Source organism: Passer montanus, unplaced genomic scaffold (assembly GCF_014805655.1).
Source record: "Passer montanus isolate IOZ18808 unplaced genomic scaffold, ASM1480565v1 scaffold2, whole genome shotgun sequence".
NCBI classification, from domain to species: Eukaryota; Metazoa; Chordata; class Aves; order Passeriformes; family Passeridae; genus Passer; species Passer montanus.
Genome location: NW_024366591.1, coordinates 23,320,568 through 23,347,168, shown reverse-complemented (window position 1 = coordinate 23,347,168; position 26,601 = coordinate 23,320,568). Strand labels below are relative to the sequence as shown.

At 37.3% G+C, this 26,601-nt stretch overlaps 1 protein-coding gene across 14 annotated transcripts in view; it reads left to right on the top strand.

The window, feature by feature from the left end:
- Window positions 1-26,368, top strand: part of EYA4 (EYA transcriptional coactivator and phosphatase 4) — a 141,239-nt gene extending 114,871 nt beyond the window's left edge. For 11 of the 14 annotated variants that reach the window (XM_039707584.1, XM_039707588.1, XM_039707585.1 and 8 more), the window contains 9 exons: window positions 2,471-2,607; window positions 3,996-4,079; window positions 11,962-12,051; window positions 18,172-18,230; window positions 18,339-18,499; window positions 20,546-20,660; window positions 22,329-22,450; window positions 23,724-23,823; window positions 25,397-26,368. In XM_039707584.1, coding sequence (XP_039563518.1) covers window positions 2,471-2,607; window positions 3,996-4,079; window positions 11,962-12,051; window positions 18,172-18,230; window positions 18,339-18,499; window positions 20,546-20,660; window positions 22,329-22,450; window positions 23,724-23,823; window positions 25,397-25,490 — 962 coding nt within the window. In that variant the 3' untranslated portion in view covers window positions 25,491-26,368. Of the gene's footprint in view, window positions 1-2,470; window positions 2,608-3,995; window positions 4,080-11,961; window positions 12,052-18,171; window positions 18,231-18,338; window positions 18,500-20,545; window positions 20,661-22,328; window positions 22,451-23,723; window positions 23,825-25,396 lie in introns of all 14 variants that reach the window. The other 3 variants (XM_039707597.1, XM_039707591.1, XM_039707592.1) reach the window with 1 other exon arrangement.
- The last annotated feature ends 233 nt before the right edge of the window (window positions 26,369-26,601 follow it).

Below are 26,601 nucleotides of genomic sequence, written 5' to 3'. Positions count from 1 at the left end.
GCTATGAAGTATATTTATGAGGCATGTGTGAAATATTGAAAAAGCTAAAAAATTTCAAACATTGTAATAAAAATTTCTGTCTATTATGAGCTGCAGTAGGAGCTCTTCATGATGGTAATGTTTTCAATACTCTTTGGTGCTAGAATTTCTCACATTCTTTTATGTTGCAGGGTTGAATTTTTAATAAGTTTTCATTTTGTCAGCATTGACCTCATTTCTAAAGCAAACAGAGGATAAGAAAAGTGGTCTTTCTTCTTTAAACTGCTGTAGGTAAAAAGCAAATCAAGCAATTAAGCCTACAGTTGTTTAAAAAAACAAGCAACACTGACTTCTGCAGTTCTAAAATAGATGCATACCTTGCATTCAAGTAAGAGACAGCTGCTCATTCTGATTTAGAGATTAGTGTAATGAAATAAAGTTGGCTTTAAATACCTAGATTTTACAAGGAACAGCGATTAGTTACAGTACTGATTAATAGATAATTATGCAATCATATACAGCATTGACACAAGCAGAAGCCTAGAGCAACTGGTAATGGCTAATGCTAAATGAAAATCAGATTTATTTACTTCAGTTGTTGGGTAATTTCAGAGAAGATTTAGAACAGGGGTTTTTTTATATTTTATTTCTGGTAGATTAGAATAAACACAGTCATTGAGAACAGATGTTTTAATACATTACTGTGGAAATGAGTCTTGATTTTGTTGTAATGTGTTGAAGTGTTATAAATAAGAAGACTTTTGTGGTAAGAATGTAAACATTCATCTTCAAGTTTTTGCTTTTTATTTCTGGGGGTTTGGTTTCATACAATTTTTCCACTCCACCAGAAAAATGTAAGAAACTATTTATGCATTGAGCTCTTGCACACTCAGAACCTATTTTAAAGTCATTGTAGGTTTTTGCTGCATAGGGATTCTGATTTGGATGCCTCTTGTACATTTGTAATTACCCAAATACATTTTGCTGTTCTTATGGGGAAAGAGCCAAGATAATGTGATCCTTATTGATTGCTGTGACCTTGCTGACATCAACACTATGCCAGGAATAGAAATGAGTAGTCAACAAGAACTGTGTACTCTCCCCATTCTTTAGGGATTTCTGCCTGTGTGTCTTGTCCTTTCTCTGCACATCTCTATGAAAATCACTTAGCCTCTTTTACTACATGCTCAGCCCCCTTAACTGTCATGGTGACCCTCACCTGGCCTAACTCCAGTTTTGACAATAACTCTCTTCTACCTGGGCACCCAAAACTGCACATTTTTCCAGATGTGGTCTTGCAAGTTCAGAAGAGAGAAGAGAAATCAGTCTCCTTCATCTGCTGGACACCCTCTGATACTCTTTAGTAAAAATTAAAAAAGAAAAATCAGATTCCAAGTCAAAATCAGATGCATCATAGATGATTTTTGGCAAATGTTTGTACTAAGTGTTAATATATTCTGCATATTTGCCATCATGAGCACTTTTAACAAATATTACCCATGGCCCAGGAATGCTCAATTACAGACAGCTCAAGGACTTTCTTGAATCAAAATCTGTCATAGATGTCAGATCAAAGCCGTACCCTTTCCTCCTTTACTGGAGAAAAATCAAATCATTATTAATAGGATAAATGAAAAAGGAGGACAAAAAATTAAATTTTTTGTCATTTAGCACTCAGGAACCTAGCCAAACTGCATTTATTGATAGAAATTTTGAAAGCTGAATATGCTAAGCTTCATTAAATGGATAAGCCAGGGATGGGCTTGAGTGTGGTAAAGACCAGCTATGCCATACCAGGTCAAAGGCCCTTCCAGTACATCTCTGTGAAAGCCCTCTCATACTTAGAGAAAGACAATCAGAACACAGCAAGCATAACTTCATCCTCTTTCAGGAATTAACTGGAATATTGCATTTAATATTATGACTTTCCTCTGACAATTTATGGGCTGAGGTATGGTGAAGAAAAAAGTGAACTTGACTAAAGAGCAGGTGACATGGGAGGAGAACATGAAACTGGAAGCTGCATGGCTGTTCTGGATCATGGATTAGTGCCAAAGTGTGTTCTGGTAAAAGTAAAGGAGGACTTGGAAATAGGTCTAGCTGAACTGAAAACATGGGAAATTAACTACTTTAATTAAAAAGCACTTCATGTTTTGAGAAACCATTAGTATGACTTCTAAAATACCCCTGTCTTGGATATATTGGTATTTTGCCTGGGCTTGTGTGTATTTGTGTATATGCACATGTGTATGTGTCATTTTAATTTTTTGTCTTATTCTGCTAAGGTTTATACTGTTTCCTTGGTAAGGCCAAAAGTGTGTGTGTGGTATCTGCTGATCCCATCTACATACGACAAGCCCCATTATAATCTTTTTGTACAACATTTTTACGTCTCTTGTCATTGGCATACAGACATGTTGAACTTTGAGGGAAAAAAGTTGATTATTTAAAAATCCAGCACTAATTTTGGCATGAATGGTTGCCTCTACAGGGGAGTTTGACACAGTGCAGAGCCCCTCCACGCCAATCAAAGATCTTGATGAGAGAACATGTAGGAGTTCTGGGTCAAAGTCTCGGGGTAGAGGGCGGAAGAATAATCCATCACCCCCTCCGGACAGTGACTTGGAGGTATGTCTGTGGTAATTGATGAATTCTAACGTGGAGGTTTCTTCTGATGAAGTGTAAATTCTGAATACTGCAGCTGTGAAAATAGCTTAAAGCATTTTAGAAGACATTATGGACTCAGTCTTACTAACTGAATGTAACAGAGAGTAGTAGCTGTTTTAATCTACGGTGAAATCTTACTGTTCTGCATTACGTGTCTGTCAGTTTCTTGTGCAATAGAACCACAGCCCTCTACTCAAAAGTGTCACAATTTCTTTTAGTTTTTGAAATAAGAAATCTCAAATGTGTCTTTCAGCTTAATTGCATGTATTTATGGATGCAGTGTAAATGTGCAGGATCACCTGGCCATAGCCTTTTAAATATTTAGGCGCCAGTTTGTGCTTGTGTTTGTAAATTATATCAGCAGATCTCAGTGAGGAGCTGACCTCAGTGAAGTTATGGCTGTGCCTTGCAGTGGCAGGAGCAGCAGGAGGAAGCAGACTGTGTGTGTGTGTGTGTGTGTGTGTGTGTGTGTGTGTGTGTGTGTGTGTGTGTCACCCCAGCTGTGGCACCAGGGATGTGCTGTGCTGCCTGCCAGTGCCGTGTGTCCCCTGCTGCCACCAGAGCAGCACAGAGAGCCAGCAGCCCTGGCCTGGCCCACTGCTCTGCCTTCACTGACCAGCCCTGGATACAAAACAAAATTGTTGCTGGGACTTGGCTGACCACAGAGCCTGGGGTAGCAGGGTGGGCTGAAGGACCAGGATCTGAGTGTAAATGCCGTTGCTTTTGTACAGAAACTTATTTTTTCTTTTTCTTTTTTTTTTATTTTTTGGTCTTCAAATGATTTAATTTTTCCAGTGAAAAAACTAACTTCTTACGTTTCAGGGTTTCTTTTGGTTGATTGGGTTTTTTTAAATTTATTATTTTTACCAGTGAGAATCAAAACGAGTGAAATTAAATGAATGAAACTGAGTTAAAATAATCTGTTTATCTACAGTATTATTTAAATTCTATATGGCATATAGCTCTTTTACCCAAAATTTTAGTTATACATTAGAAATAAAAAGAATCTTGACTCAGTTAGACTTGCAGAGAAGTATCTTAAAGTACTGTTTATCCTTAACAATTATGTTTGATCTTCAATCACATTTCTGAAATCAGTATTACAGAGCTTTTGTGGAAAGCTTTTTTAGAGAACAAATAAGAAATAGCTGAAGAGTTAAAAAGTTACTGCCTTTTGACTTTTTACCATGCATGATACACTGCTATTGCTGATTTTCAGAGAAAACCTGCTCAGTTAATAAGTACTTGGTTAAACTTTTAGAGTCAGTTGAATTTTAGTCTTCCTGGGTGGTGTGGTGGTGGAACTGTGATGTTGTTTGTGCATAATATTTCCTCTCTTCTGCTTTCAGCGTGTATTTGTTTGGGATTTGGATGAAACAATCATAGTTTTTCATTCGCTGCTTACAGGATCCTATGCACAGAAGTATGGCAAGGTATGTGAGCTGTGAATTTTGTGTCAGTTCTGCAGCTATCTGACCTGACTATGTACATGTTTTTCACCTCTGTGTTCTTTATGGCCCTTATGGGTGAAGTTAGAGATGGAGTGTAGAGTAAACCCCATTTTCAGAGCTTTAATGTGAAAAAGTCCAGGAGAGGAATGAGACACAGACCCTAAATACAGTACATGAGGCAGGGCTGAAGCAGATGCTGCAAATAAGAGAATTTATAGAGGAACAAGGATGAGGTTCCTGACATGCATTGGAAGAGACATTGGAGAGAGATAATAGATGAAGTGCACAAATGGAAAAAACTGACAGAATCTGGAACAGTAGAGGAAGAAGGAATAAACTGGGCTGGTGGGTTAATTTACCAGGAAATTTATGAATAGGATGAGTAAGAGTCTGATTTATTTCAATGCCAACTGCAGATGTTGTTCTTTGACTCCCCACCTTTTTCACTTAATTTTTGGTTCCCTTGGCTGGTTCTGGGGTGAGTAATGTTGGGGAGTGAAACCCTCTCCCAAGTAGTTTTAAGCATCCTCTCCCTCCAATGAGTCCAAAAGGAGTTCAGGTCACAGAGCAGTGAGTGGGAGAGCAGGAAGAGTGAGGGAGGCAAAGAGAGGCAATGGCAGACTGCAGGAGCTCAAAACCTGTGCTGGGAGTCCAGGGAATTCCTGCTTGGACAAGGTGAGAAGGGTCTGGTGTGTAGCAACAGGAGCAGACTAATGGAAGAAGTAGAGCTAAGGGCCTGGATAAAACAAAAAATCAAACAAATATGTGGAAGGAGGAAAATGGACGAAGGCGATGTTGGTATGTACATACGTTGTTTTCTCTGTGCTGTGCTGTTCAAGTGAAATTAATGCAATGGTATTTCTTTTTAAGAACATAACCATGTCCCCCTCAGATAAGGGGCTTGTTCAGCATGTTTTCAGCATCTTTATTCCAGCCAGAATCAGATGCTTGAGAAAAGGGTATGAGAAACAGAACATTACAGAAATGCTTCTCACAACCGCCTCACCTACCAGTGGGTTAGAAATGTCCAAAGCCAGGACCTGTGGATTGTAACCAGAGGGGGACCAGTCTTCCATGCAATCAACCTTTTGTGGTTATTAAAAAAGAAAGTTAACAGGAAAAGTCAGAGGCCAAGTGCAAAATCTGAATTTCTGGAATGCTAAGATAAGGATAGTTCCTCGTGTCTTGTAAAAAACAGCCTCCCTTGCTTTGCAGCCTCCCAGTGCCAGATCTGTGCACTTCTCAGTACTCTGTCAAAAAATCCTCTTCTGCTGTTTTTCAGACATTGTAGCAACAGTGACTTTGTCAGAGCCATTTCCAACGAATGGTTATCAAAACAAGAGGGAAACCTAGCTGACCATGAACTTTTGTATCACTTTGAGAGTAGCCCATAGACTACCACAGGACTTGCTGAATTGGCAGAGTGATAAAGTTATTCCTTTCAGTCTTTTTTGATTGTGCCCTTTGGATGTTTCCTAAATCAACTGTAACACATAGTTTTAGAAATCAGAGCACATTTTGTAGCTCACAAAACATCTGTGGATAACTCTGAAAACTGTCTTGGAAACAGCAACAGATAAATTGATAAATTAGTAATGGCATATTAACAGACAGTAGTACTGACAGCAGATAAAGTCTTGTATAAACCAAAAGTGTCTCAAGGGTTAATGAAATTAATGTAGTTATACTACTGAGATAAACATCAGTAAACAAATATCAAGTGTCATGGATGACAAAGAAGCAAAAGGTACGTAATTGCAGAATTCTTGTGTAAAATCCTCTTTATCTTTTTTATTTTTTCTCTCTTTTTTTTTTTTCCTGGTGCTGATAGGTGATATCCATACAAGTCAGGAAAGATATTTATTTCCAAACCCTATAAAATAAAAGTAATAGACTTTTTCCTTGCTGCAGTGGCTGCCATTGCCATATTTACATAGTACTTGTGTGATGAGTTATTACCAGTGCAAGTCAAATATAAATATTGTTGACTGCAAGGAAGCTAGAGCAGTAGGAAAGGGAATGCAGGAAGAGCTTATAGTGGGCAAGCTTTAGCTTTTGCATGTCATTGTAGTGTTGCCTATATTTAAGGTGGGATGTGTCTCAGCCTAAAGTGCCTAAGAGGTTAGAAATGGGAGAAGTGAACGATCCCACAGACAGACTTCACTAAGCTCTGGTACATGACATGTTTAGCACATGTGGTCCTTATCTTTTCTGCTTGTGATTTCCATCTGTACACAAGGTCTTAATCTAGACTGAAGATTGGATTGTTATGAGAATTGGGTTGCTATTAGAGTAAATGCTCCAAGAATTGTGAGGCTGTCAGCAGAAGTCTTGTTACCACATTGGTCTTTCAAAATTTTGTTTGTCTTGGAAAGGTGGTATAAAATTGTTGCCTAACAATGAAAAAAGAAACAGGGTAGTGTAAAACAGTGGAGAGAGTAAATTATTTAACTGTGATGATTTGCTGTCTGATTTATAAAAGTAAAGGCATCTAATGTCACACAGATGCTCAACTGTGAATACCATGTTCTTCCACATATATTTCATGAGCCCATTTTGTATAAAATAGTCGAGGTACTCACAAAAAAAGAGAAACTACACCAAAAAAAACCCCCTTGCAGGACAAGCAGAATTTTCCCCTTCTCCCATTTTTAATTTTTTACATGAGAATAGCATGTCATTAATGCAAACGTTGCTTTAAGGGAAGGCAACTTCTATTACCAAGTGTTCTCACTTCACACTTAGAAGGATATTGACTTTCAGTTCTTTCTTACGTACTCATTGACATAAAAACTTTCATTCCTTGTTTTCACCAGCTTTTCCCTGTTTTTTCAAGTGGTAGGTGAAAAAAAAAAATATCAGGAATTAGTCTTTTAATCTCTCTGTTCTGCTGCAGTTCAGGCTGCACAAGGATGCAGTGAGAGGCATAGGGATGGCCTGGCATAGGGATCCACGTGTGAGTGCAGGAGCACTAGAGAGCTGGAAACTAGAGTGTCTGGAAATAAACACTTTCAAAAGATTTCTACAGTTTAACAAGTGGTTGGAGTAGAAGAGAAAAAGGAAAGTCAAACCAGGATCTCCTTAGGCAAGGAGGACTTTCGTTGCCAGAGATTATTTGGAAGGCCTGGATCCAGTAGGCAAGTTTCAGGTTGTGTATTTGTCAAGAGAACAACAGATTTCTGACTTATGCCTAAGGAAGGCTTTATGAAGCTGAGAATGGACACTCTCCTGGATATATATTTGTACAGCACTTTGCATGGAATGATAATTATTTGATGCCAAAATTTTCTAGGATAATTATTTGATGTCAAAATTTTATAATAAGCATGCTAAAACAGAATTAGTGATTTGCTGAAGGATGCAACTGTGAGCATCTTTTTCAAAATGGGGCAAATTGCTGCTGTTTATCTGGGTGCCAGTAGAGTATAGCTTTAAACCCAACCGAACTGGGGGAGGTTCATCCAGAATTTGGCCAGTGTATCACTTCTGCATTTAAAATATAAAGCTTTCCCAGGAGAGTATTCCATGCCTTGCTGTTTTCTAGCTGTGGCTGTTTCTCTCTGGCTTTTGGTATATTGGTTATTCTACTGGGCTAACATAGAAAGAGAATAAAAACTACACCTGTGTTAGGTTTCAGGAAAGCTGTGCTGCCTTCCAGCAGTAAGATCACCTCTCACTTTTCCACTCATTTGCTCATCTGCATTGTACTTCGTGAAACCAGTACACTTCTATTTTTAATTACTTACTGCAGTAGCAAATTGTGAACGCTGGCATTGGAGCTGTTACACTGTGACTTGTGTGGAGGATGATGGGTTTTGCAGCTGAGCACCAGTTGACAGATAAGGTTTTCTACAATGCTGGGCTCTTAAGTGAGCATTGGTTGATGTGACAGGACATCTGTTAGGAGATGTCATCATCTCTTGAAAGTTTATGAGGTACATTCTTATTCCCTCTGAACAGTGTGTATTCTTTGTTCCATTGCATTCCAGTTATTCTTGCTGGTTGAAGATGATTAAGCTGGAGTTTTTCTAGCTCCAAGCATTTATTCATTTCTCCCAGGTCAATCCAGAGGGCAAGGATTCCCAGATTAATGCTGTGTCTCAAAGTGCAACTCTTTAGAAGAAGAATAAAATTCCTTTGTGAGCTTAGAAGATGGAGAATGTGATTTCCAAGTGCAAAAATCAAAACAAATCCACACTTGACGATGATACTTTGCCATTTTTTTATAATATTGGAAATGACAGAAAGCTGTCAAGGAAGCCTCATTAAATACCCTGTGCAGTTATTTGGAAAGGGCTCAGAAGCTTTTTACTACTGACTGTCTGGTTGTCTGGTCATTAAACAAAAAAGCTTTGTCACCATTAACACCCATGATGGCACTCCCAAATTCACTCATAAATATTCTGTTGTCCACCTGTATTAATAGTGTATCTCTCATCACCTCCAGTTGTCCTCTCCATTCACTCCCTCCTTGTCTGAGGCCTCTGAGTTGATTTTCCTCCTGCCTTCTAGAGAGCGTGGAACAGAAACTCCCTATGGAGTACGTGAGTTTCCCTTCATCAGCCACCAGCTATGGTTATCAAGAACAGATGTGATCTCTTCCTCCATCACCACCCACATGAATTTCTCCTGGGACAAGTGTCCCCTATGAGAGAGTGAGGGCTGAACTTAAATCTGAGATTCCTACATAGTATAGAGAAGTCTCTTTAGGCCAAAACATTGGTACTTAACGTCAGCATTTCCACTTTTTCCTGAGGTCAGTTTTGTTTTAAGTCTGTGCAGGACAGCCACCCATTGAAAATAACTTCTTAAAATTTTGCTTGTTTTCTTGCTTATTTTTAAGGCTTCATGCATGCAAATTCCTGTCACAATGACTCTACCTGGCAGTCTATTTATCTCTTTGTTTTCCAAGGTTTTATTAAAGTCACTTTGGTGTTTGAAGTTTTTTTCCCAAGAAATGAAATTCTTTTGAACATGTGCTGAAACCTGACATTCCAAGACAGTATTAAATACATCTCTTCCACTAATGGACACTGAGCTTTTGGGGCTTTATTCCAGTTACTCTCCCCTTGATCAAAACATTTAAGTATTGGTCCTCCCAGGATATTTTTATCTAGTCTCCCAGGAGGCATTCCAATGGATGGACCAGTCTGGTACAGAAGTCCACAGACAGACAGTCTGGCTCCAGTTTAGTGCCTTCATCTTAACATAACTAAAGTAATTTGTATTTAGGTGTACAGAAGTGTTGTAGCTGGTCTTGATTCTTCTGCACACTAATGATATCTGGCTAACATCATACCTCTGCGGGCCAAAGAGTTGTTCTTTGTTCTGTGAATTATCTTGGGAAAACTTTCAGATATTTTTTTTAATCCTTTTTTCCTCTATTGTGTGTGCTTGTGCAGAGTAGCACAAAATACAATTTTGACAGAAGTTCAGTCTGCCTCTTACTAAGTTTTTCAATTTTCTGTGCTAAGTTCTGTATCAATTGCAAGTTTCTTGCTTTCTTTTCAACACTCAGCCCTTTGTGCCACTTGGATCAGTCTGTGGCTTCTGCTTCAGGCTGAAAGACAGTAAAATGATGATTGTCATGTTCCTCCATATTGTGCAAACATTATAAAGCCATGAGACCCTTACAAATCTGCTTTCTTGTCTATTTTTTTAATGTGAAGGAAATAATATAGCAAGAGCTGGATAGAACATAAATTTTAGTTCTTGTTAAACAGTTTCAGGGAAAAGTTTTGGCCAATTTATTAAGGGAAGAATTGTTCATATCTTGAGAATTAAATTCCAGCAATTCTCCCTAACAGAAGTACAGGGAGATCCCAGAGTGATTTTATGCTAAGATGAAAGTAATTCCCTCTGCTTTGCTTTATTTTATTTTACATACTGTACCTAGCAATAGCCTTCTCATGCCTTTGTCAAAACAAGAATGTAGGAAATATAATTTTAATAGTAATAGTCAGGCATAACTGGTTACAAAACTATTATTAATAACAAAATCATAAGAGCTTTGTCACATTTATATATTTCAACTCTATTAGGCAAGGCAGGAAATTGTCATACATAGCTGGTAGTTTCTGTAAAAACAAATCTAATTATAGCAGAAAAGGTTATAGGAAATTCCTGCATTCAAGTCTGCTTCTACCCAGGAAGGGGTAAAAAAGAGGCTGAGAATTAAATGTCTGAGATTCCAGTTTTGGAAGCACTCCAGTGAATAACTTATATAAATAATAATGAGTTACCACCTGTGCATAAAATTATGCACATGCCTTTGTGTTCATGGAATTGAGGTTAAAAAGTGTGTTGCAAATACTCTCTGTTATATTGTATGTAGGGAGAAAAGATTTATAGCTTGTGATGCACAGAAAATAAATGCAAATGAAATAGACAGACGTTTTTATATCTGATGACATTTTGATAAAAGGGTTATGGCTTGATGAGGAATCTCATGAGTCCAGGGTATTTTGGTGATTTGTATTGTCAGTGCCTAACATGAGTTTTGCTAATCTGTTAATGGTGTTCCTTAATCATCCTCTTGGAAATCTGACCTTTGCACTTGGTGCTGCCTTCAGCCATGTGTCTTTCAAATCTGGTGAACATTACTACAGAAGACGGAAGGGATAAAATTTTGTTCCTGGGCACTGTGTTGGGTTTATGCTTCTATAAGGTAGTCTAGACCAGTTCAAGGGTCAACATAAAAACATTTCTTTTCACTGCTAGAGAATTGCGTCTAACTTTGGATTGTTACAACTTCTTGAAAACTATTCTCCCTTTCAAGTATGCCTTTTTCATGAGCAACAGTCAAAGTATGTCAGTGTTTCAGATTTTACCATTAGTTATTAAGTGCTTGAATGCAGAAGCCATCTTTTATTCCGTCATTGCAAAGCCCTGGAGTAGTGAGTGTCTGATCCTGGTTGGGAAGCCTTTCATCCTAATGCTAACAAATGATCATTTGAGGTTTTGTGAGATTTTGTTGCTACATGCTGGTAAATATTTAGACCTTAAATCTCAAGATATTTAAGAAGGGATTTCTGAAAACTTCCTTGTGTCATTCAGAGTTTAAATGATGAAATATTTTTTTCATATTTTGATGAGAAGAGTGTTTTAAAAGTTCACTGCAGTTGTGTTAAGCATAAAAAGTTAACGGAAACACATAAACTCAGGCAGATGATTAAGGCAACAATCGAACTAATTACTAGGTGTCAGCAAAGCACCAGGGACCATTACTCTAAAACAAATGTGCTTTACCTCTCTCCTAACAAACCTAGAAAATTTGAATTCATTATCTTGCCTTAGCTGTACACTTAATGCTCTCAGACAGTGTTATTGCAGATCAGGAGATTTATAGTGTCTTGCTGAGGCAGAGCAATTTGAGAGTGTGAAAGACAACCTACAAACAAATGCAACATTTTGAATTAATCTTATCCAGGGACGGGATTCCTGTGTTTCATCAGCAATGAAGGGATGACCTGTAGCAAACAACAAACTTATATATGCTTTCCATGGGAATGTATGTTCCTACATACATCTTTTTATGAAAAGTACCGTCCCTGTTTGCAGTCTTCTTTATACTTGTTTATGTTTATGTATATGTTTATGGCCATCAGATTTTTTCCTTTCAGTTCAGCCAGGTTGCAAATTGCTCGGCTTTAAAAAAATTTATTTTTTCATATCCACAGCTCTCTGAATTTTCTCAGCAGTCTTATTACAGCATTATATTAAAATAGCTTAATACTGAAAGGATTTCAGTGAAATTTCTTACAGTGTTAATTTTTTGAAACACTTTATATACATCAATTTTTAAGTAATTCTAATATAACTTAGAGGTATATAACAAGCTAACCTTGTTTTTTTGTTTTTTAAGGATCCACCCATGGCAGTGACCCTTGGACTACGAATGGAAGAAATGATTTTTAATCTTGCTGACACACATTTATTTTTTAACGATTTAGAGGTAAGAGTCAAAGGAATGCTAGCACTGTTATTCTTGATTTTTAACTTTGTGGCTTTGTGTGTTAATTGTGTGTGACACTTCTGCCTATGTAGTTTTTGAGTTTGTCATATTCTAATCAGAGAGAGGTTTGCCAGGTGACACTGACTTGCGGTGGCACCAGAGTCCTTCTGTGAAACTCAATGAGAGAGAATCTGCAAACTACCCATTCCTTTCTTTGTCCATCTTTTTTGGTTTCCACGTGTGTAAAGCTGTCTGCTGTCATCTCCAGGATGGTAACATACATGCCTCACATTCTTCTCTTGAAGTTCTCCGTATTCATTTGCTTTCAGTGGGTGCCCTCATCTGACCAGAAGACTGTTCTCTGGGCACACCTCAGCAGCCTTTTGGCTACAGTCCCCTGTTACTTGTTCAAATGTAGAATATTCTTCATTTACATCAAAGAATGCAGCATCAGAGAGCTGGGACTGTGATAGATGTTCTGATCAGTGATTTCCCTTCCCAAGGTAACCAGGCAATCAATGTATTGTCACAATGTACCCAGGGAGTATAATTTGGCAATTGGTCAGAAAAAGGAGAGACCTCTTTCTAGGAAGTGCCCTCTGTGGGCAGCTCACCTGTCAGAAGCATATACATGGACTCTCACAGGGGCAGTGGTCTGGGAAGCAGGCTTGTAGCTGGGCTTCACAGGCTTTTTTATTTCACTCTTAGAGTCTGGGTCTGTTAACATAGACATTGACAGTCTACGACCATGTGTGTCAAGTCAATGAGTTTTCAAAATAACCTAGGGGTTTTTCAGACCTTCTGCTGGTCTAAAAGGGTTGTTTTCTTACTCAGAGTAGATCCCAGACTTCCCTCAATGGACAGATACTTACCATGAATGGGAGCTGGAAGACTTCGAGGTTTTGTTTAGAATCCCAGAGAAAGGTCTCTGGTGAGTCAATAGACAAAATAAAGTGAAATTTTTCCATCCACTGGGATGTTGATTTTGTCTTTTGTTCCTTCATTAGTAGGCAGTAAGAAAAGCAGAAGGTACCAGTTTGCTGTTGTCTTCATCATCCCTTGCAGATCTCATTTATTCTTAGCTCTTTTTAAATCAAGGAACTGGAATCTATTTCACCCCACACCTGAACTGCACTTCCTCCTCGCAGCAGCAGAAACCAAAGAAAGTAAAGCCCTGGACATGCCTTTCTCAGTGTGTGCTTTATTGCAGGCCTGGTGAGACATCTCTTGACAATGCAAGTCCGTTCAGTGAATGTCTCCTTCTGGTGCCCTATACCAGGGGAGATTCCAAATAAAATTTTCAAAGCATTTCTTAAATTTCTTTTTAGCAGACCTTTGCCCCCCTGCATGTTCAGAGTTTATATGGCATGAACGAAATTTAAGCCATTCAGTAGAATCTGTTCTTCAGTGTTGTGCTGGGTTCAGGTGGAAGAGTTCAGCAAAATGGAGCTTTTCCCTCTTTCCATACCTCTTCATTATTGCTTATGGCCACTGAAACTTCATTCCTTTCTCTCATTATTTATTTTGTCTGTAGATCACAAGTTCAGCTGTCATTGGTGGATCATTACATTTTGGCTAATCTTCATAGGATGGTTTTAATAGCCCCGTCCAAAAACTCATATGCCAGCTCATTCCAGAGCTTGAACAGTTTCCAGTGTTAGATAAATAAAAAAATACTACTTGGGAGCTGTCTTAGAGAGTCTCGTAAATCAATCAGTTTGATTTGATTAAAAGCAATTTATATATAAATATTTAATAACCACAATTTCTACAAGAAATTTAATACTTTATGGCGCAGAATTCATCTTGGCTTCAAAACAAACTCTCACAAAATTACCAAAATTCCAAATTTCATGTGCTGAAATGAGTTGTAAGCATGTACAAGAAGACCAGCAATTTTCTATCTTCTTGGCAAATAGGATAAAGTGCCCAGGTATGTAGAGGGTTCATGTGCTGAAATGAGTTGTAAGCATGCATTTCAGTATGTACAAGAAGACCACAATTTTCTATCTTCTTGGCAAATAGGATAAAGTGCCCAGGTATGTAGAGGCATCCTTTAATATGCTGATGGATAAACCTGTCTGTTTAAATCTGTTTGCAGAGCACATGGGCATTACTGAATATTAAAGTGCATCTGCATGATGAATGTGTAATGAGCTCTGAGAATTCTCAGAGTCTGACTTGGGTTCTCTCCCTCATCTCCCCTCCTCTCCCCATCTCTCTTTCTCTGTCTTCCTCTCTCTGTCCTCCCTCTGAGGAGCAGAAATGAGTGCTGAGCTGCTGATGATCATGGCCATCAAGACACAAGACCTTCAGTTCTCACTGGAGGAACTGAGACAGTCCTTTATTTTCTAGGCAGACAGATTGCTTATCCATTCATCATGTCACTTTTTCAGTGGTGAGCCCTCGGGTTCCACACCTTCTGTCTTGCTTTCACCTTCAGCCCACAGTAAACCTTGTGGCTCTGGACATGACAACTGTATAGTACTACTGAACCTGTGGACCTGTAATATTCACTCCAGTCACTACATCCACTTTCTTTTTTTTCCCTGTCTTTCTTGGTTACAAACACTGAATAGCAGGTTCTAGGAATAATAACCAAGTTATTGAAGTTATCACTTACAAAAATAAAGTTTTCCTTCCTCTATGCAAATCCGTGTCACTGCAGTGACTGCTGATGCAGAAATTCCGATCTGCTGAGACATTCCCTGCTGACCCAGTAACCCGGGTTCTAATCAGCCAAGCTGCACTTTTATTTCAGGCTAGGCTGTTCTCCAGCTACTGCATTGTCAGGGTATAAATTTTAGTTAGCTTGAGAAGCATCACTTGGGAGGGCAGTTGGTGTTTTGCCATGAAAATAGGAGTCTGGTGCTCCAGAAAGTTCATGTGTCTAAACAACGTTTAGGGATGGGACTCAGATTTATAATAATGGCCAAACTAAGACATTCTCTTTTCAACCAGGTGAGGAATAAAATTGAGTTTTTCTTCATATCTCAGTATTAATTTTAAGACAGCATTTAGAAATGTTGGTAAGGCCTATTACAGACACAAAAATTCTGCAAATTGCAAATAGTAACTCAGACATGAATCTTCCAACTCCATTATTCCATTCCACTCTCAGGTCAATAAAAAGAAAGAGTATTAGTTTCAAACAAACTGAATTATATTTCAATTTTTATCATTATCCTATCATATTTTAAAGGAAATTTTGTCCTTTTTTTCCTCACTAGAAATATAAATGAGAAATTAAAAATAAGATATAGATATGTCTCAGAATTTGGGAGGCAGGTAAGACTAGTTTTAACAGAGACTGAAGCATAGATATTAAAAGGGGTTGTTGGTATAGTCTAAGAAAGCATAGTGCAGTTTTTGTTCAGTTTTTGTAAGTCAGCGTTTTTACTGGATAATAAAATTATTGTCTGGTCCAAGATGATAAGTTTTATGGATGATGTATTGATCCTTTACTCTCAAATTTTCAGGTTCTAAAAATTGCTGCAAAGAATTTACTGCATTCAGATATAATTTTAATTAGTATTGCTTCAAACAAAAGCTAGATATTATACTTAGATTCCTTTATTTGCTCTAACAGGAAATGTATTTTTATGTTTCTTAGTTTTCACATTACACTGACAGCCACTGTGACTTGAGCTTACCAGTACCATAGCTGATATGAAAAAAGTATTTTACCTTAATATTTAAATTGACAGAGAGTTTTCTTTCTTTCCCATAACTCTTTGGTGTCATCTAAAAGCAAACTCAGTTTCCTATTTCTTTTGAGAAAAGTAGAGAACTATCTCAAATCTGCTCAAACTGCCTGCTTTTTCTTTTTTTTTTTTATAGCAAGATTTTTCTACACCATGTAAGTGGATTTGTAGAAGGTAAACATTTTAGTTGAAGTAGATAAGTAAACAAGAAAGCAAAGTTAAAAAAAAAAAAAGAGTGATGGGCACATGAGCTTGTTTGCTGGTCAGAAAATGTGTACTGCCAGCATGTAGAGAGGAGATGAGCCATAGATCCAGAGGAGAGGAGGAAGGGGGAAAAGAGGAAGTTGGACAGTGCTGTTCGGTTTGATCTCCTATATAACATATATGTTGACTCCTATATTAACAACCTTCTTGCAGGGACAAAGGGGTGAGTAATCAGAAAACTGCATGGTCCCCTCATCCTGTTTCTGGAGTCAATCACAGAATCACAATGAACCAACTGTGAGACCAAAAAAAATTAAACAGCTGAGCCTTTTGCCACCCACTCATATTTAACTTAATAATGACATTATCAGCAGAACAGTTACCTAGAATTTTCAAGGCTGGAACAATGTAGCTGAAAGGCTTAACAAAACCCAAACAGCAGCAGACACTCCTTATCCATCAAGGCTTTTGTGTGCCTTCCATTTAATTAGTATACTTTCATATCCACAGTATTTTTAAACTTTTAAACTTAACACTTTTACTAGTTCCAGGAAAATCTGTGAAGGTGATTAGGAAGCCTGATATTGCCCAGATGTTGCAACATACAGAGTCAAAATTTTTACAAGTCAGGTTTTTTGTCTGATTTTTGAGTTCCTATCCTACACTGGGTGAAGCATAGTTGCATTTTTTTCTGGAGTGTAAATGATGAATAAAGATAAAAAAAATAATATTTTATTTCAGCTGCCATGTTCCCTTTGCTTTCTCTCTTCATCTGCTATTTATGTGCAAAAATAGCTTCTTTAAAGTATTCTACAGATAATCTCCTCAGACAGATCTAAAAAAATTTACTTCTCCAGTGAGGGGAAGAATGCTTCATTCCTGTTCCTTGAACACAGCTCTATTATCCTATCTTAATGGAATAAGCCACATCAGCAGAGCTTGGTAACTCTTTCTTTGAGCTTTGGCCCAATATTTTAAATTATTATTTGTATGATGCAATGAAATTATGTATTTGAAAGTTAAATTATACGTATTTTTTTATACATAATTGCCTGTTTTTTAACAGCTTAGTTTATGCAAGTAGAAATCTCTGAAGTTTTTGTTCACTGGAAAGCAAACAAAGTAGAAAGATGAAATGATAATTCCTTAAATTCACACTCTAGGAACTTGTGTCTTACACATTTGGAAATCACTCCTCTGTTCAGATTTATCCTTTGTCTGTACAATTTACCCTTGTTATGAGACAAAGACTGGAAACCTAGAAGGACATACCCCTGCATGCCACAGAGAGCCTGAATTAAGTACTGACTTAAATGGACACTGAATTTCAGGTGTGTCTTTGGGTTAAGATGTTAGTTCCAGCAACTATTGAAAACAATTATATAATGCATGATGGCTTGGCTTATATATTTACTTTTGTTTTCACCACAATTTCTTATCTTTGTGCTCTAACCACTGTGCAGATAAGGACATTTGATAGCTGTCCAATTGTAAAATCATCTTGGAGGGGAATTCGTATTTCCAATGTACCTCAGTTCCTTCGAGTTCTTTCCATCCCTTCCAAAGCCAGGAAATAATCAAATTCTGTAGGATTGCTGATTATATGTGATTTTCCATCCAAAGGCACTCACATAAATTAAAATAAAAACCCAATAAGTGTCCAAACTACTTAAGATAAGTTTTACAACTGTTGAGGTTCACCATCAATTGCTTTTAGGGAGTGGGAAAATAAGGTTTATGTGATTTTCAAGTATTGGTGTACTAGGGAGGCTGTAAATGAGACTTGCAATTCTGGTGGCTTTACAATTAAGATAAATTTACTCCTAAAAATCACCTCTAAATTGCATATTGCTTTTCTGAAGGTATGTTTTAACTAGTGATTTGCACTGTGTAGAAGTTGAAGTTTACTCTTTTAAACAAGTTGATGGCAGTAGGACGCTGGGTGTGCACAGGCTGCCACCTTCTGGTGCAGTCCTTGGCCTGCACCAGTCATTTCTTCATCCGCACTAAGCCCGTGCTGAGCACAGAGTTATTTGGGTTGGAAAATACCTCTGATATCCCCTAGTCCAACCATTAGCCCAGCCCACCATGCTCGCCACTAAACCGTGTCCCCAAGTGCCGCATCCACACACCTTTTGGACGCTTCCATAAGAATGCACTCTCTCATAAGATAAATTTGTCATTTAGGTTTGCTTTCTTTTCTTTCTAACAGGAATGCGATCAAGTTCATATAGATGATGTTTCTTCAGATGATAATGGACAAGACCTAAGGTAAGATACAGAAATTTCTTTTCTTTTAATTTATTTTTAAGATGAAATAATTTGAGCATTTACAGGAATACATTGTATTTATTTTTACTGTATTTTGGGTGTTTGCAGTACCTACAGTTTTGCAACTGATGGCTTCCATGCAGCTGCAAGTAGTGCAAACCTTTGTCTGCCAACAGGTGTAAGAGGAGGGGTTGACTGGATGAGGAAGCTGGCTTTCCGTTACAGAAGAGTAAAAGAGTTGTATAATACTTACAAGAACAACATAGGAGGTGAGTTCAATTATCAAAACCAACTTTGAATGCTGATCAGTCTGAGCTGCATGGTGATGAGCTGTGTCGCAGGGAAGGAAGCTGGGAAGTCCCAGAGGGAATGGAGAGTGATATGACTGAAGAAAGCTACTGACTATAAAGGCAAAGCCACATGCTGCTTTGCAGGGGAAATGCAGTTGGGAAAACAAAGCAAGCTTCCATTTAGCTTCCACAGAGCTCATTTTCCTCCCTCAGAGCCAGCTAGTCTTAACCTTACTGGTTTGTTGAACCACTTAGACTACCTCAGATTTGCTGTTGTTCTAGGAAAGACATTGTATAGTTTCACAGCACAAATTGGTTGGGGATGGCCATTTCCTTCCTACGTTTTCGTGATCTGGTTGGTAACAACACTAAACTTCTAAACTTTCTGCTGGGTACCTCATAGTCTATTTTCACCAGTGGATGCAAGAAAACTCTATCACTGTCATGGCAATATTCCCTTTTGTTGACTGGAGCTTACACAGTTTTGTCTCCAGTAAGTCCAAATCTCATATGGGACAATAACTTTGCTGTTACTGCTTTAATTCATGGACTCACTTATGTCAGCACTAGCAGATTATAGGCAACAGGCAGCAGACCCAAAAGAATCTGTTCTGGAGAGTCCTGTGTGCCTTGCAGAGACAGACAGCCTGCTTCTGAGGAGGGAAATGTGTCAACTGACCCCCTCAACAATAGACTGTAAGACAAGGAATACTTAGAAGTCTTCAGTAATTGCTACAGTCATGTATTTTCACTCTTAGGAGTTCAGTGTTTCCTTACCACAGGGGGAAGAATAGGACCAAAGAGTGGTAGTAGAGGGCTGACTTTCACTTGCCCTACTTTGCCTTTCATTGGTGTTGTGAATAGAGTTGTTATGTATTAATAATTCTTTAAACAGTGTTAACCAAAAGCTTACTGGGTTTTCTTGTATCTCCTGATGCATCTAAGATTCTGAAGCTGCTGCGTTTCATAAAACCTTTAACAGTGATAAGAGAACAAGTCCAAGAGCACTGCACAGGGAAACGCACTGAGAGGAACAAAACATTGCAAACAGAGTGCAGATATGTGGTGCACTGGATTAAGGTTTTTATTGTCTCCCACATATCCTGCATCTGAAATAGAAACCACCCTTAATGGGCAGGTTTCTTCATTTGTCCTCCACATCTTAGCCTTTTTAATGATTTTCTTAACTTACAGATATTTGTTTATTTCAAAAGAGCTGCTAGAAATTATAAGGCAAGATTAATCCATATATTTTTAGATTATTTCACTTCTGATTTTTGAAGACAGTCATCATCACTTGTAGGGTGTGAAAGAGAAGAGGGATACTAAAGGTCAGAAAGCCTATTTCTCTGCTCTTCTGAATCTACATTTCAAATACATTGGTTCCTGCAAATTCATATCTCAACATTCAACAGGCTGGATATTTTTAAATGTCTGACAATTTATACCCAAAAAGAGATGTTTGAGGACTAACTTCTAAGGACCAGCTGAGATATGAGAACATAAGATGTGCAGCCATTTCAGGATCTAAATGCTGTAAAAGGAACCAACTACAACAGGACATGAAGAGCAAGCCATCAGCAAACAAATGTATTTCTGTATGTGTACTACCTGCAGAGTCATAAGTAGGGCAGTTTTAAACAGTTGTTTCTAAAGTATCTTCTTTTGTGACCATCTTCACCTATGATCCCAATGACATGGATGTCCTTGTCACTGCCGCTGATAATGAGAATAATGTATGTGGGAGGAGCTGGTTTAAAAATATGTTTCTGAAAGGAATACTTTGAAATGCAGCCTGATACATAAAGAAATACAACTAATTATTATTATTATCTGAAATACTATCTGACATTCCTTGATATAGTGAAGTACAAATAAAATCTATGATTTCCTGATTATTGAAGACAATAGATTTTCTTTGATTTTTTTTTCAAGTTGTAGTGGAATTTAAAATAGAAACAATGACCATAAACCCTATCTGATACAGAATTTAATTCTATTTTTCTCACTTTTCTTACATTAAAGGACTCCTGGGTCCTGCTAAAAGAGATGCATGGTTGCAATTAAGAGCAGAGATTGAAGCTCTAACAGACTCCTGGCTTACAAATGCACTTAAATCATTATCAATTATCAGCACAAGGTATGTATCCGAGTCTGCTGTAAAATTAGTTTTTAGACATGTAATGGGTTTTTTTTTACATTTTAGATTACAATAAATTAGTGCCTTTAAAAAACAGAACAGGTCTACTATGACTTTTGAATAGAACACAGGAAAAGTGGAAAGTGGTTTAATTTGTGCTGATTCCAGCACCTACTAAAGATAGTATTAAATGTCTTCTCAAACGTGTGTACATTGAAAGTGTATTGTAGAATTCTGAGACAGCTTTTAATTTATTACCTTGTGGACAGCATTCTCTGAACTCCACAGCTCTCTGTTCTGTCCTCCAATGTTTGCGCCTATTCACAATGCAACCTAAATACTGTACAGATACCAGAACATAAGGGCATTTTTCTTCTGTCTTTTCAAGCAAACCAGTATGTCTTAGTTTCACAAGAGCAAAAATCTCTTTTAACTAAGAGTCTGAGTTCCCAATATTGAGACATAAAACATATTGTTCCTCTGAAACAATAAAACTGTGAACCCTGCTGCCGCTTAGTAAGCCATGCAATATGTGTCTTAACATCCTAAAAAATGCTAGTTTTAAACGACAAAAAAGAACATTAAATCGTCTTGCTTTCTGAACATGTCTGGGAAAAGAGTCAGTGTCAAGCGGAAAGAACAAACTGGGAAAGACACAAAAGCCTTGATTTCAACATAACAACTTTTGCAATATGCTTATCTCTTAATTGTATATTTAACAATATGTGAAGCACTTCAGGAGAAAAAAAGTAACAAATTTGTGTAAGCTGTTGTATTTAGCTCTGCATTTCTTTCTGAATTGTTAGTCTTTAGAGAGACTTTTGGTAATGAAGGCCACTTGAGCATTGGTGGATGAGTCTGAAAAACTTATCCTTCGCTCAGGATTGTTCAGTAATAGTCTTGTCATGTCTTCAAAGAACTGTACAACTGTAAACCTTCAGAAGCTACCTGTGACTCAATTAAACATTACTGATATGTTATAATGGGAAGTTGAGATAAATAAAGGTGAAAATAGCAGTCTAAGGTCTTGCTTGGAATTTCTGGAAATGCCAGAAGGAAAAGTCACAAGTATTTACTTTTGGCTCCATGTCTCCATCATGGCCATGCTCATGTTCCAGCCTGGGAGTGCCAAAAGTATCTCAGCTCTGAGTTCTCTGGCCTGCACAACTTCTCCATTCAAGTTTTCATCCTCACCATTCAATGCTAGCTTATTAACATGATCATTCTTACCTCTCCCTCTCTTCAGAGATATTCTTACTCTTTAAATTTGAAGAAAGCAATGCCATTATGGAGAAAAGTGTAGATAAAAGATAGATAAAAGAGCAACCAAACATGGTTTGGTTGCATTCTCTTAAACCTTTTATTTTGCTGGTAGCTACTGACCATTAATTGCCAGCATGAAATTATGCTTTCAATGCACCTTGAAAGACATGTTTTTTATAAACCAGTGTGGAATATTTCCTGCAAATCAGGCCTACATATTTTTAAAGGCTTTCACCAGTGGTTTTATGTACATTTTCTGTAAGTGATGGTGCTGAGCAGCTGTACTGTGTGAATGGAAGTAAATGTTGAGGGATCCTTAATGTGCTCTCCACAGATGGTTCATCTCATCAATATTTGGGTACTGTTTTAAAACTATTTAAACTTAAACTATTTCTCTCATTTTAGGAGTAATTGTGTAAACGTGTTGGTAACAACAACCCAGCTTATCCCAGCACTTGCAAAAGTTCTACTATACAGCTTAGGAGGAGCTTTTCCTATTGAAAATATATACAGTGCAACCAAAATAGGTAAGAAAATTATTCTTTCATCCATTCTGACTGCAATGAATAACATTTTTTTCTTCCCAGTAATGGATGTATTCCAAAACACTTCCCTGACACTTAGCAGTTTTAGTTATAAGATTTAAGCATTGCATGTGTTCAGATGTGTTTATGTCAAAGAATTCCAAATTCACCTTATTTTCAATGATGCTGAAAGGAATAGAGATGATGATTAAAAGCCTCAGAAACTCCTCAGTATAGTGCAGAAAACAAAAATCTTAGAAGAGTATGAAGAAAAGTTTTTTGTGAATTCAAATCTGAGCAGAAATTCTGTTAAATTAGCCTGTGCTCTGACCTTCAGCTCTATGCAAGCCAGGCCATAGCTTCACAAACCTTTTCCCAAGGCATAGCATGTCAGTGATGGGAATGACAACTGTTACTAACAGAACCTGTGTTGCTGGATAACAAAAGGGCACTTCCTCATTCTGTTCACAACTGTGTGCCTTTTGTGCATTATTGTTTGGAAATGTATGGTTTCCAGAAATTGCATCCAAAACTGTAAACCAAGAGAAGCAGTCATTCCTGTGAAATGTGATGCAGCATACAATGACTGATAATTTTGCAGATTTTACTAATCATCAGTTCATGAATGCTTCATTTCTATACCTACCTTTATAGTATGGAATGTGTCAGTTCATTGAAAAAAGCATTGCAATATGTTTCATAAATTGTTTTCACAAGGAAAAAGCATGTTCTAGCAGCATCAGGCACAACTCAGTCATCATTTAATAAAGTTTTTTCATTACTACATCACTCGTTGCAGTAGAATTAAAATTTCGACTTTCCTTGTAATAATATTATTACAATCATAAGAAAATATTTAAATTCAATTATTCATTTGCTAACTTACTCATTTTTGCAGTGCTGCTAATTCCTTTGTCTTAGTGGCTTTCCTGTAATGATTAAGAGATCTAGTTTCACCTGAAACATCTTGGTGTCACTAAGGGAATCCATTGCTTCTTACCAGATTTGGCTCTAAATCCCAAGGTTGGGAACTTTTTAAAAGTAGTAGTAGCAATGTCTTACCACTGCAAAAATCCTCTGTAAGGCTTCACCATAACTCACTTGATAGCTTGAATAAATAGTGCATTGTTTTTCAGGCAAAGAAAGCTGTTTTGAGCGTATAGTGTCCAGATTTGGCACTAACATAACTTATGTTGTGATTGGAGATGGCCGAGATGAGGAACATGCAGCTAATCAGGTAACTTCACTCTGAACTCTTATCTCATTTATCTTCCAGGAAAAGAAAGTTGCTTTGAACGAATAATGCAAAGGTTTGGCAGAAAAGTAGTATATGTTGTAATTGGGGATGGTGTAGAAGAAGAACAGGCAGCAAAAAAGGTAACCTGTCTTCTGAAATGTTGGTGTGATACATAGCTACTAATGCAAGCCTTTCTGTTTGCATTTCTGTCAGTGTTGCACAAAATGACAAATAACTTCAGTCCACAGATGCAAGCCAACAAGAGCATGATGAGATCAACACTTAGAGTAAAATGAACCATTTGGATTCTAGCATTTGCTTTGCTTCACTTTGGAAAGGGAAAAAAAAAAAGTTTTTTAAAACAGATGGAAAAATAATGCAGAAAAAATGTCTGACAAACTTCAAGCAAATTAAAAGATAAACAGAAGAGATAGAAAGGGTTATGATATGATGGTTGAGTGGTGTTTTTCTTAAAATGCTGAAATTGGGAATGCTTCAAGAGAAGTGTTACAGAGAATGTGGAAAACATCTAAAGGACTGTGCAAATTTTTTTGCTAAGATATATGAAGATCCATAGTTTACTGAGGCAAATATGATAAAAATATAATTTGCTTCAAGAAAGACATATATGCTAAAGGAAAAAGAACACAATGTAGAGATCGTGCACCAAATCTGTTTCCAAAAAAGAACTGTTTCCTAGTTTCCTCATGATAATTCAAGTCTAATTTCAGCAGAAAAATTTTTAATGTTCAGAAACATCAAAATAGTCATTTGTGCTGTGCTTCCCAGTATAACCCATGAAAGTGTGCAGAAATTGATTTTTTTCCTCACAATGTCTGTACAGGACCAATTATGTAAATCTTGTTGTGCTAGATGTAGCAAAATTAAGCACTCTCTTAGCTTTGTAGTTGGAGTGGAAACAATGGAAATCACCAAAATGCTCATTCCAAATGGTTCCTTAATATAGGTACAGTACTGGTGATGGGTCCTTTATAATTTTTGCTAAACAGTGGTGGTTGGATTGTGGGCTTTCAGGTTGGGCATGCTTTTTCCTTAATATTGGCTATATTGCATGGATAGATGTAGAATTCAGAGAGATGGATGAATATAGCACATTTCAAATAGATCTAAACACAATATGGAAGTGTGTGGTTTTTTCTGTTCTGATGAATTATTGAAGGAGAATAGTGTGTATACCTGCATCTCTCACAGACACTGATGCTTTCTGCAATACAAATTATCTTTTCTTAAACTAGAAATGTGTTATTTTCTTATCCAAATGCATTTCTTTTTCTGCCTGGATGGAGAAAAAATGTAATTCTGCTCCGTTTTGAAGTGTTGAGTGAGAAGCATCTTTTCATGGAAGTCATATAGTTCTTTAAATGATTCAGTATTTTGCAGTCAAATAAGTGGAGCATCAAATTATTTACTATTAATGCTCCTTTGCACAGGCTTGCATGCTAACAATAAGCAAGTGGCTTTTACTAAGTAACAGGCATTTTCCAAATAAACTGTTAAGAAAGGCTATCATCTAATTACTTTAACTTCAATTGAGCAGTAGCTCAGATCTATTTTGTCAGTACTTGAATAGCAAAAATCAATCCAGAAACACCAGATAGGTGCTGATAATCTCTAACTATCCTTGTGTGTGGTATGCTGCCCTGTGTCACAGTGTTCCTCTTTCCTGACCTTTTCCCTCCTCTGACAAACACAGCACAACATGCCTTTCTGGAGGATATCCAGTCATTCGGACCTCTTGGCTCTCCATCAAGCACTGGAACTAGAGTATTTGTAACTGTGTTCTAAAGCTGGTGATCCTTTTATATGTATATATATATATATATACATACATATATATATATGTATACGTATTTCAAGTACACTGAATTTTTATGTGTGATTCAATGCCTCTGGCTTTACACATATGAATTGTCTTAAGAAGGGAAGAAATATTTGGAATTAAAAATTCCAAATTGAAGAATTCAGATTGCTGAATGGAGTTAAAGCATTAGTGCTACGTAAGAAAGCTCTATGGTCTTATATATGCAACATTTTTAAATGAATTAAAACTGTGGAGGTTGCTGGTACACACCAAGTGAGCCCTGACAGGAGTGAACAAAGGACTCGAACTGGCAAAGCACCAAAACGCATTTTCCAGCCAACAAGGTGGTGTTCAACAACATTCCTCAAAATGGGATATATTCTCAGCACTGAGGTTTGAACCAGACTTTAGCCTACCTAACCCAAAAAATCTGAATTGGAATGCACTCAGACTGTATAATGACAATCCTGTCTAGACATGTAATTTGTGTAAATTATTGATGAAAATAATTTACTGTGACTTTATTAGCAGCTGATTTTGGAAGTGGATGCAATTTTTCTTTCTTTTTTTGGGGGGGTGGGGGCAGGGGAGGGAAAGGGTTATATAATATTGTCTCTTTTATAAGTTTGGCAAAGAGAATGTGCATATGATGTGTTGTGCCTTAAAGAGAAGACTGTGTTCGTGTGTTATAATGTAATTTTGGTTAAAAACTCTGTAGATAAACAAAAAAACCTTTGTGATAATTTTTCACATGACCAAATTTGAAATTCAAAGAAATCAAAGAGCAGGGCTGCACCAAAGAATTTAAGTATTTGTTGCAGTAAGAAAAATAAATAAAGGAAAGTTTGTGTTTTTATTTGGATTCTGAATAATTCCACTGATTTTTTGAGAAAAATTAAGAAAATATTGGGAGGTTGATACTGGGGACCGCTACCTGGAAAGGTAAAAGAAGAAATAGTGTTTAACACCTTCAGCATCATTTCTTGATCTCCAGCAAGAGAACTAAGAGCCACATTCATTAATTAGTGAGTCCACTGAGAGCCATACAATGAGTGCATCTGCTGTCTAGAACAGAACAAAGTTCCACCCAGCAGA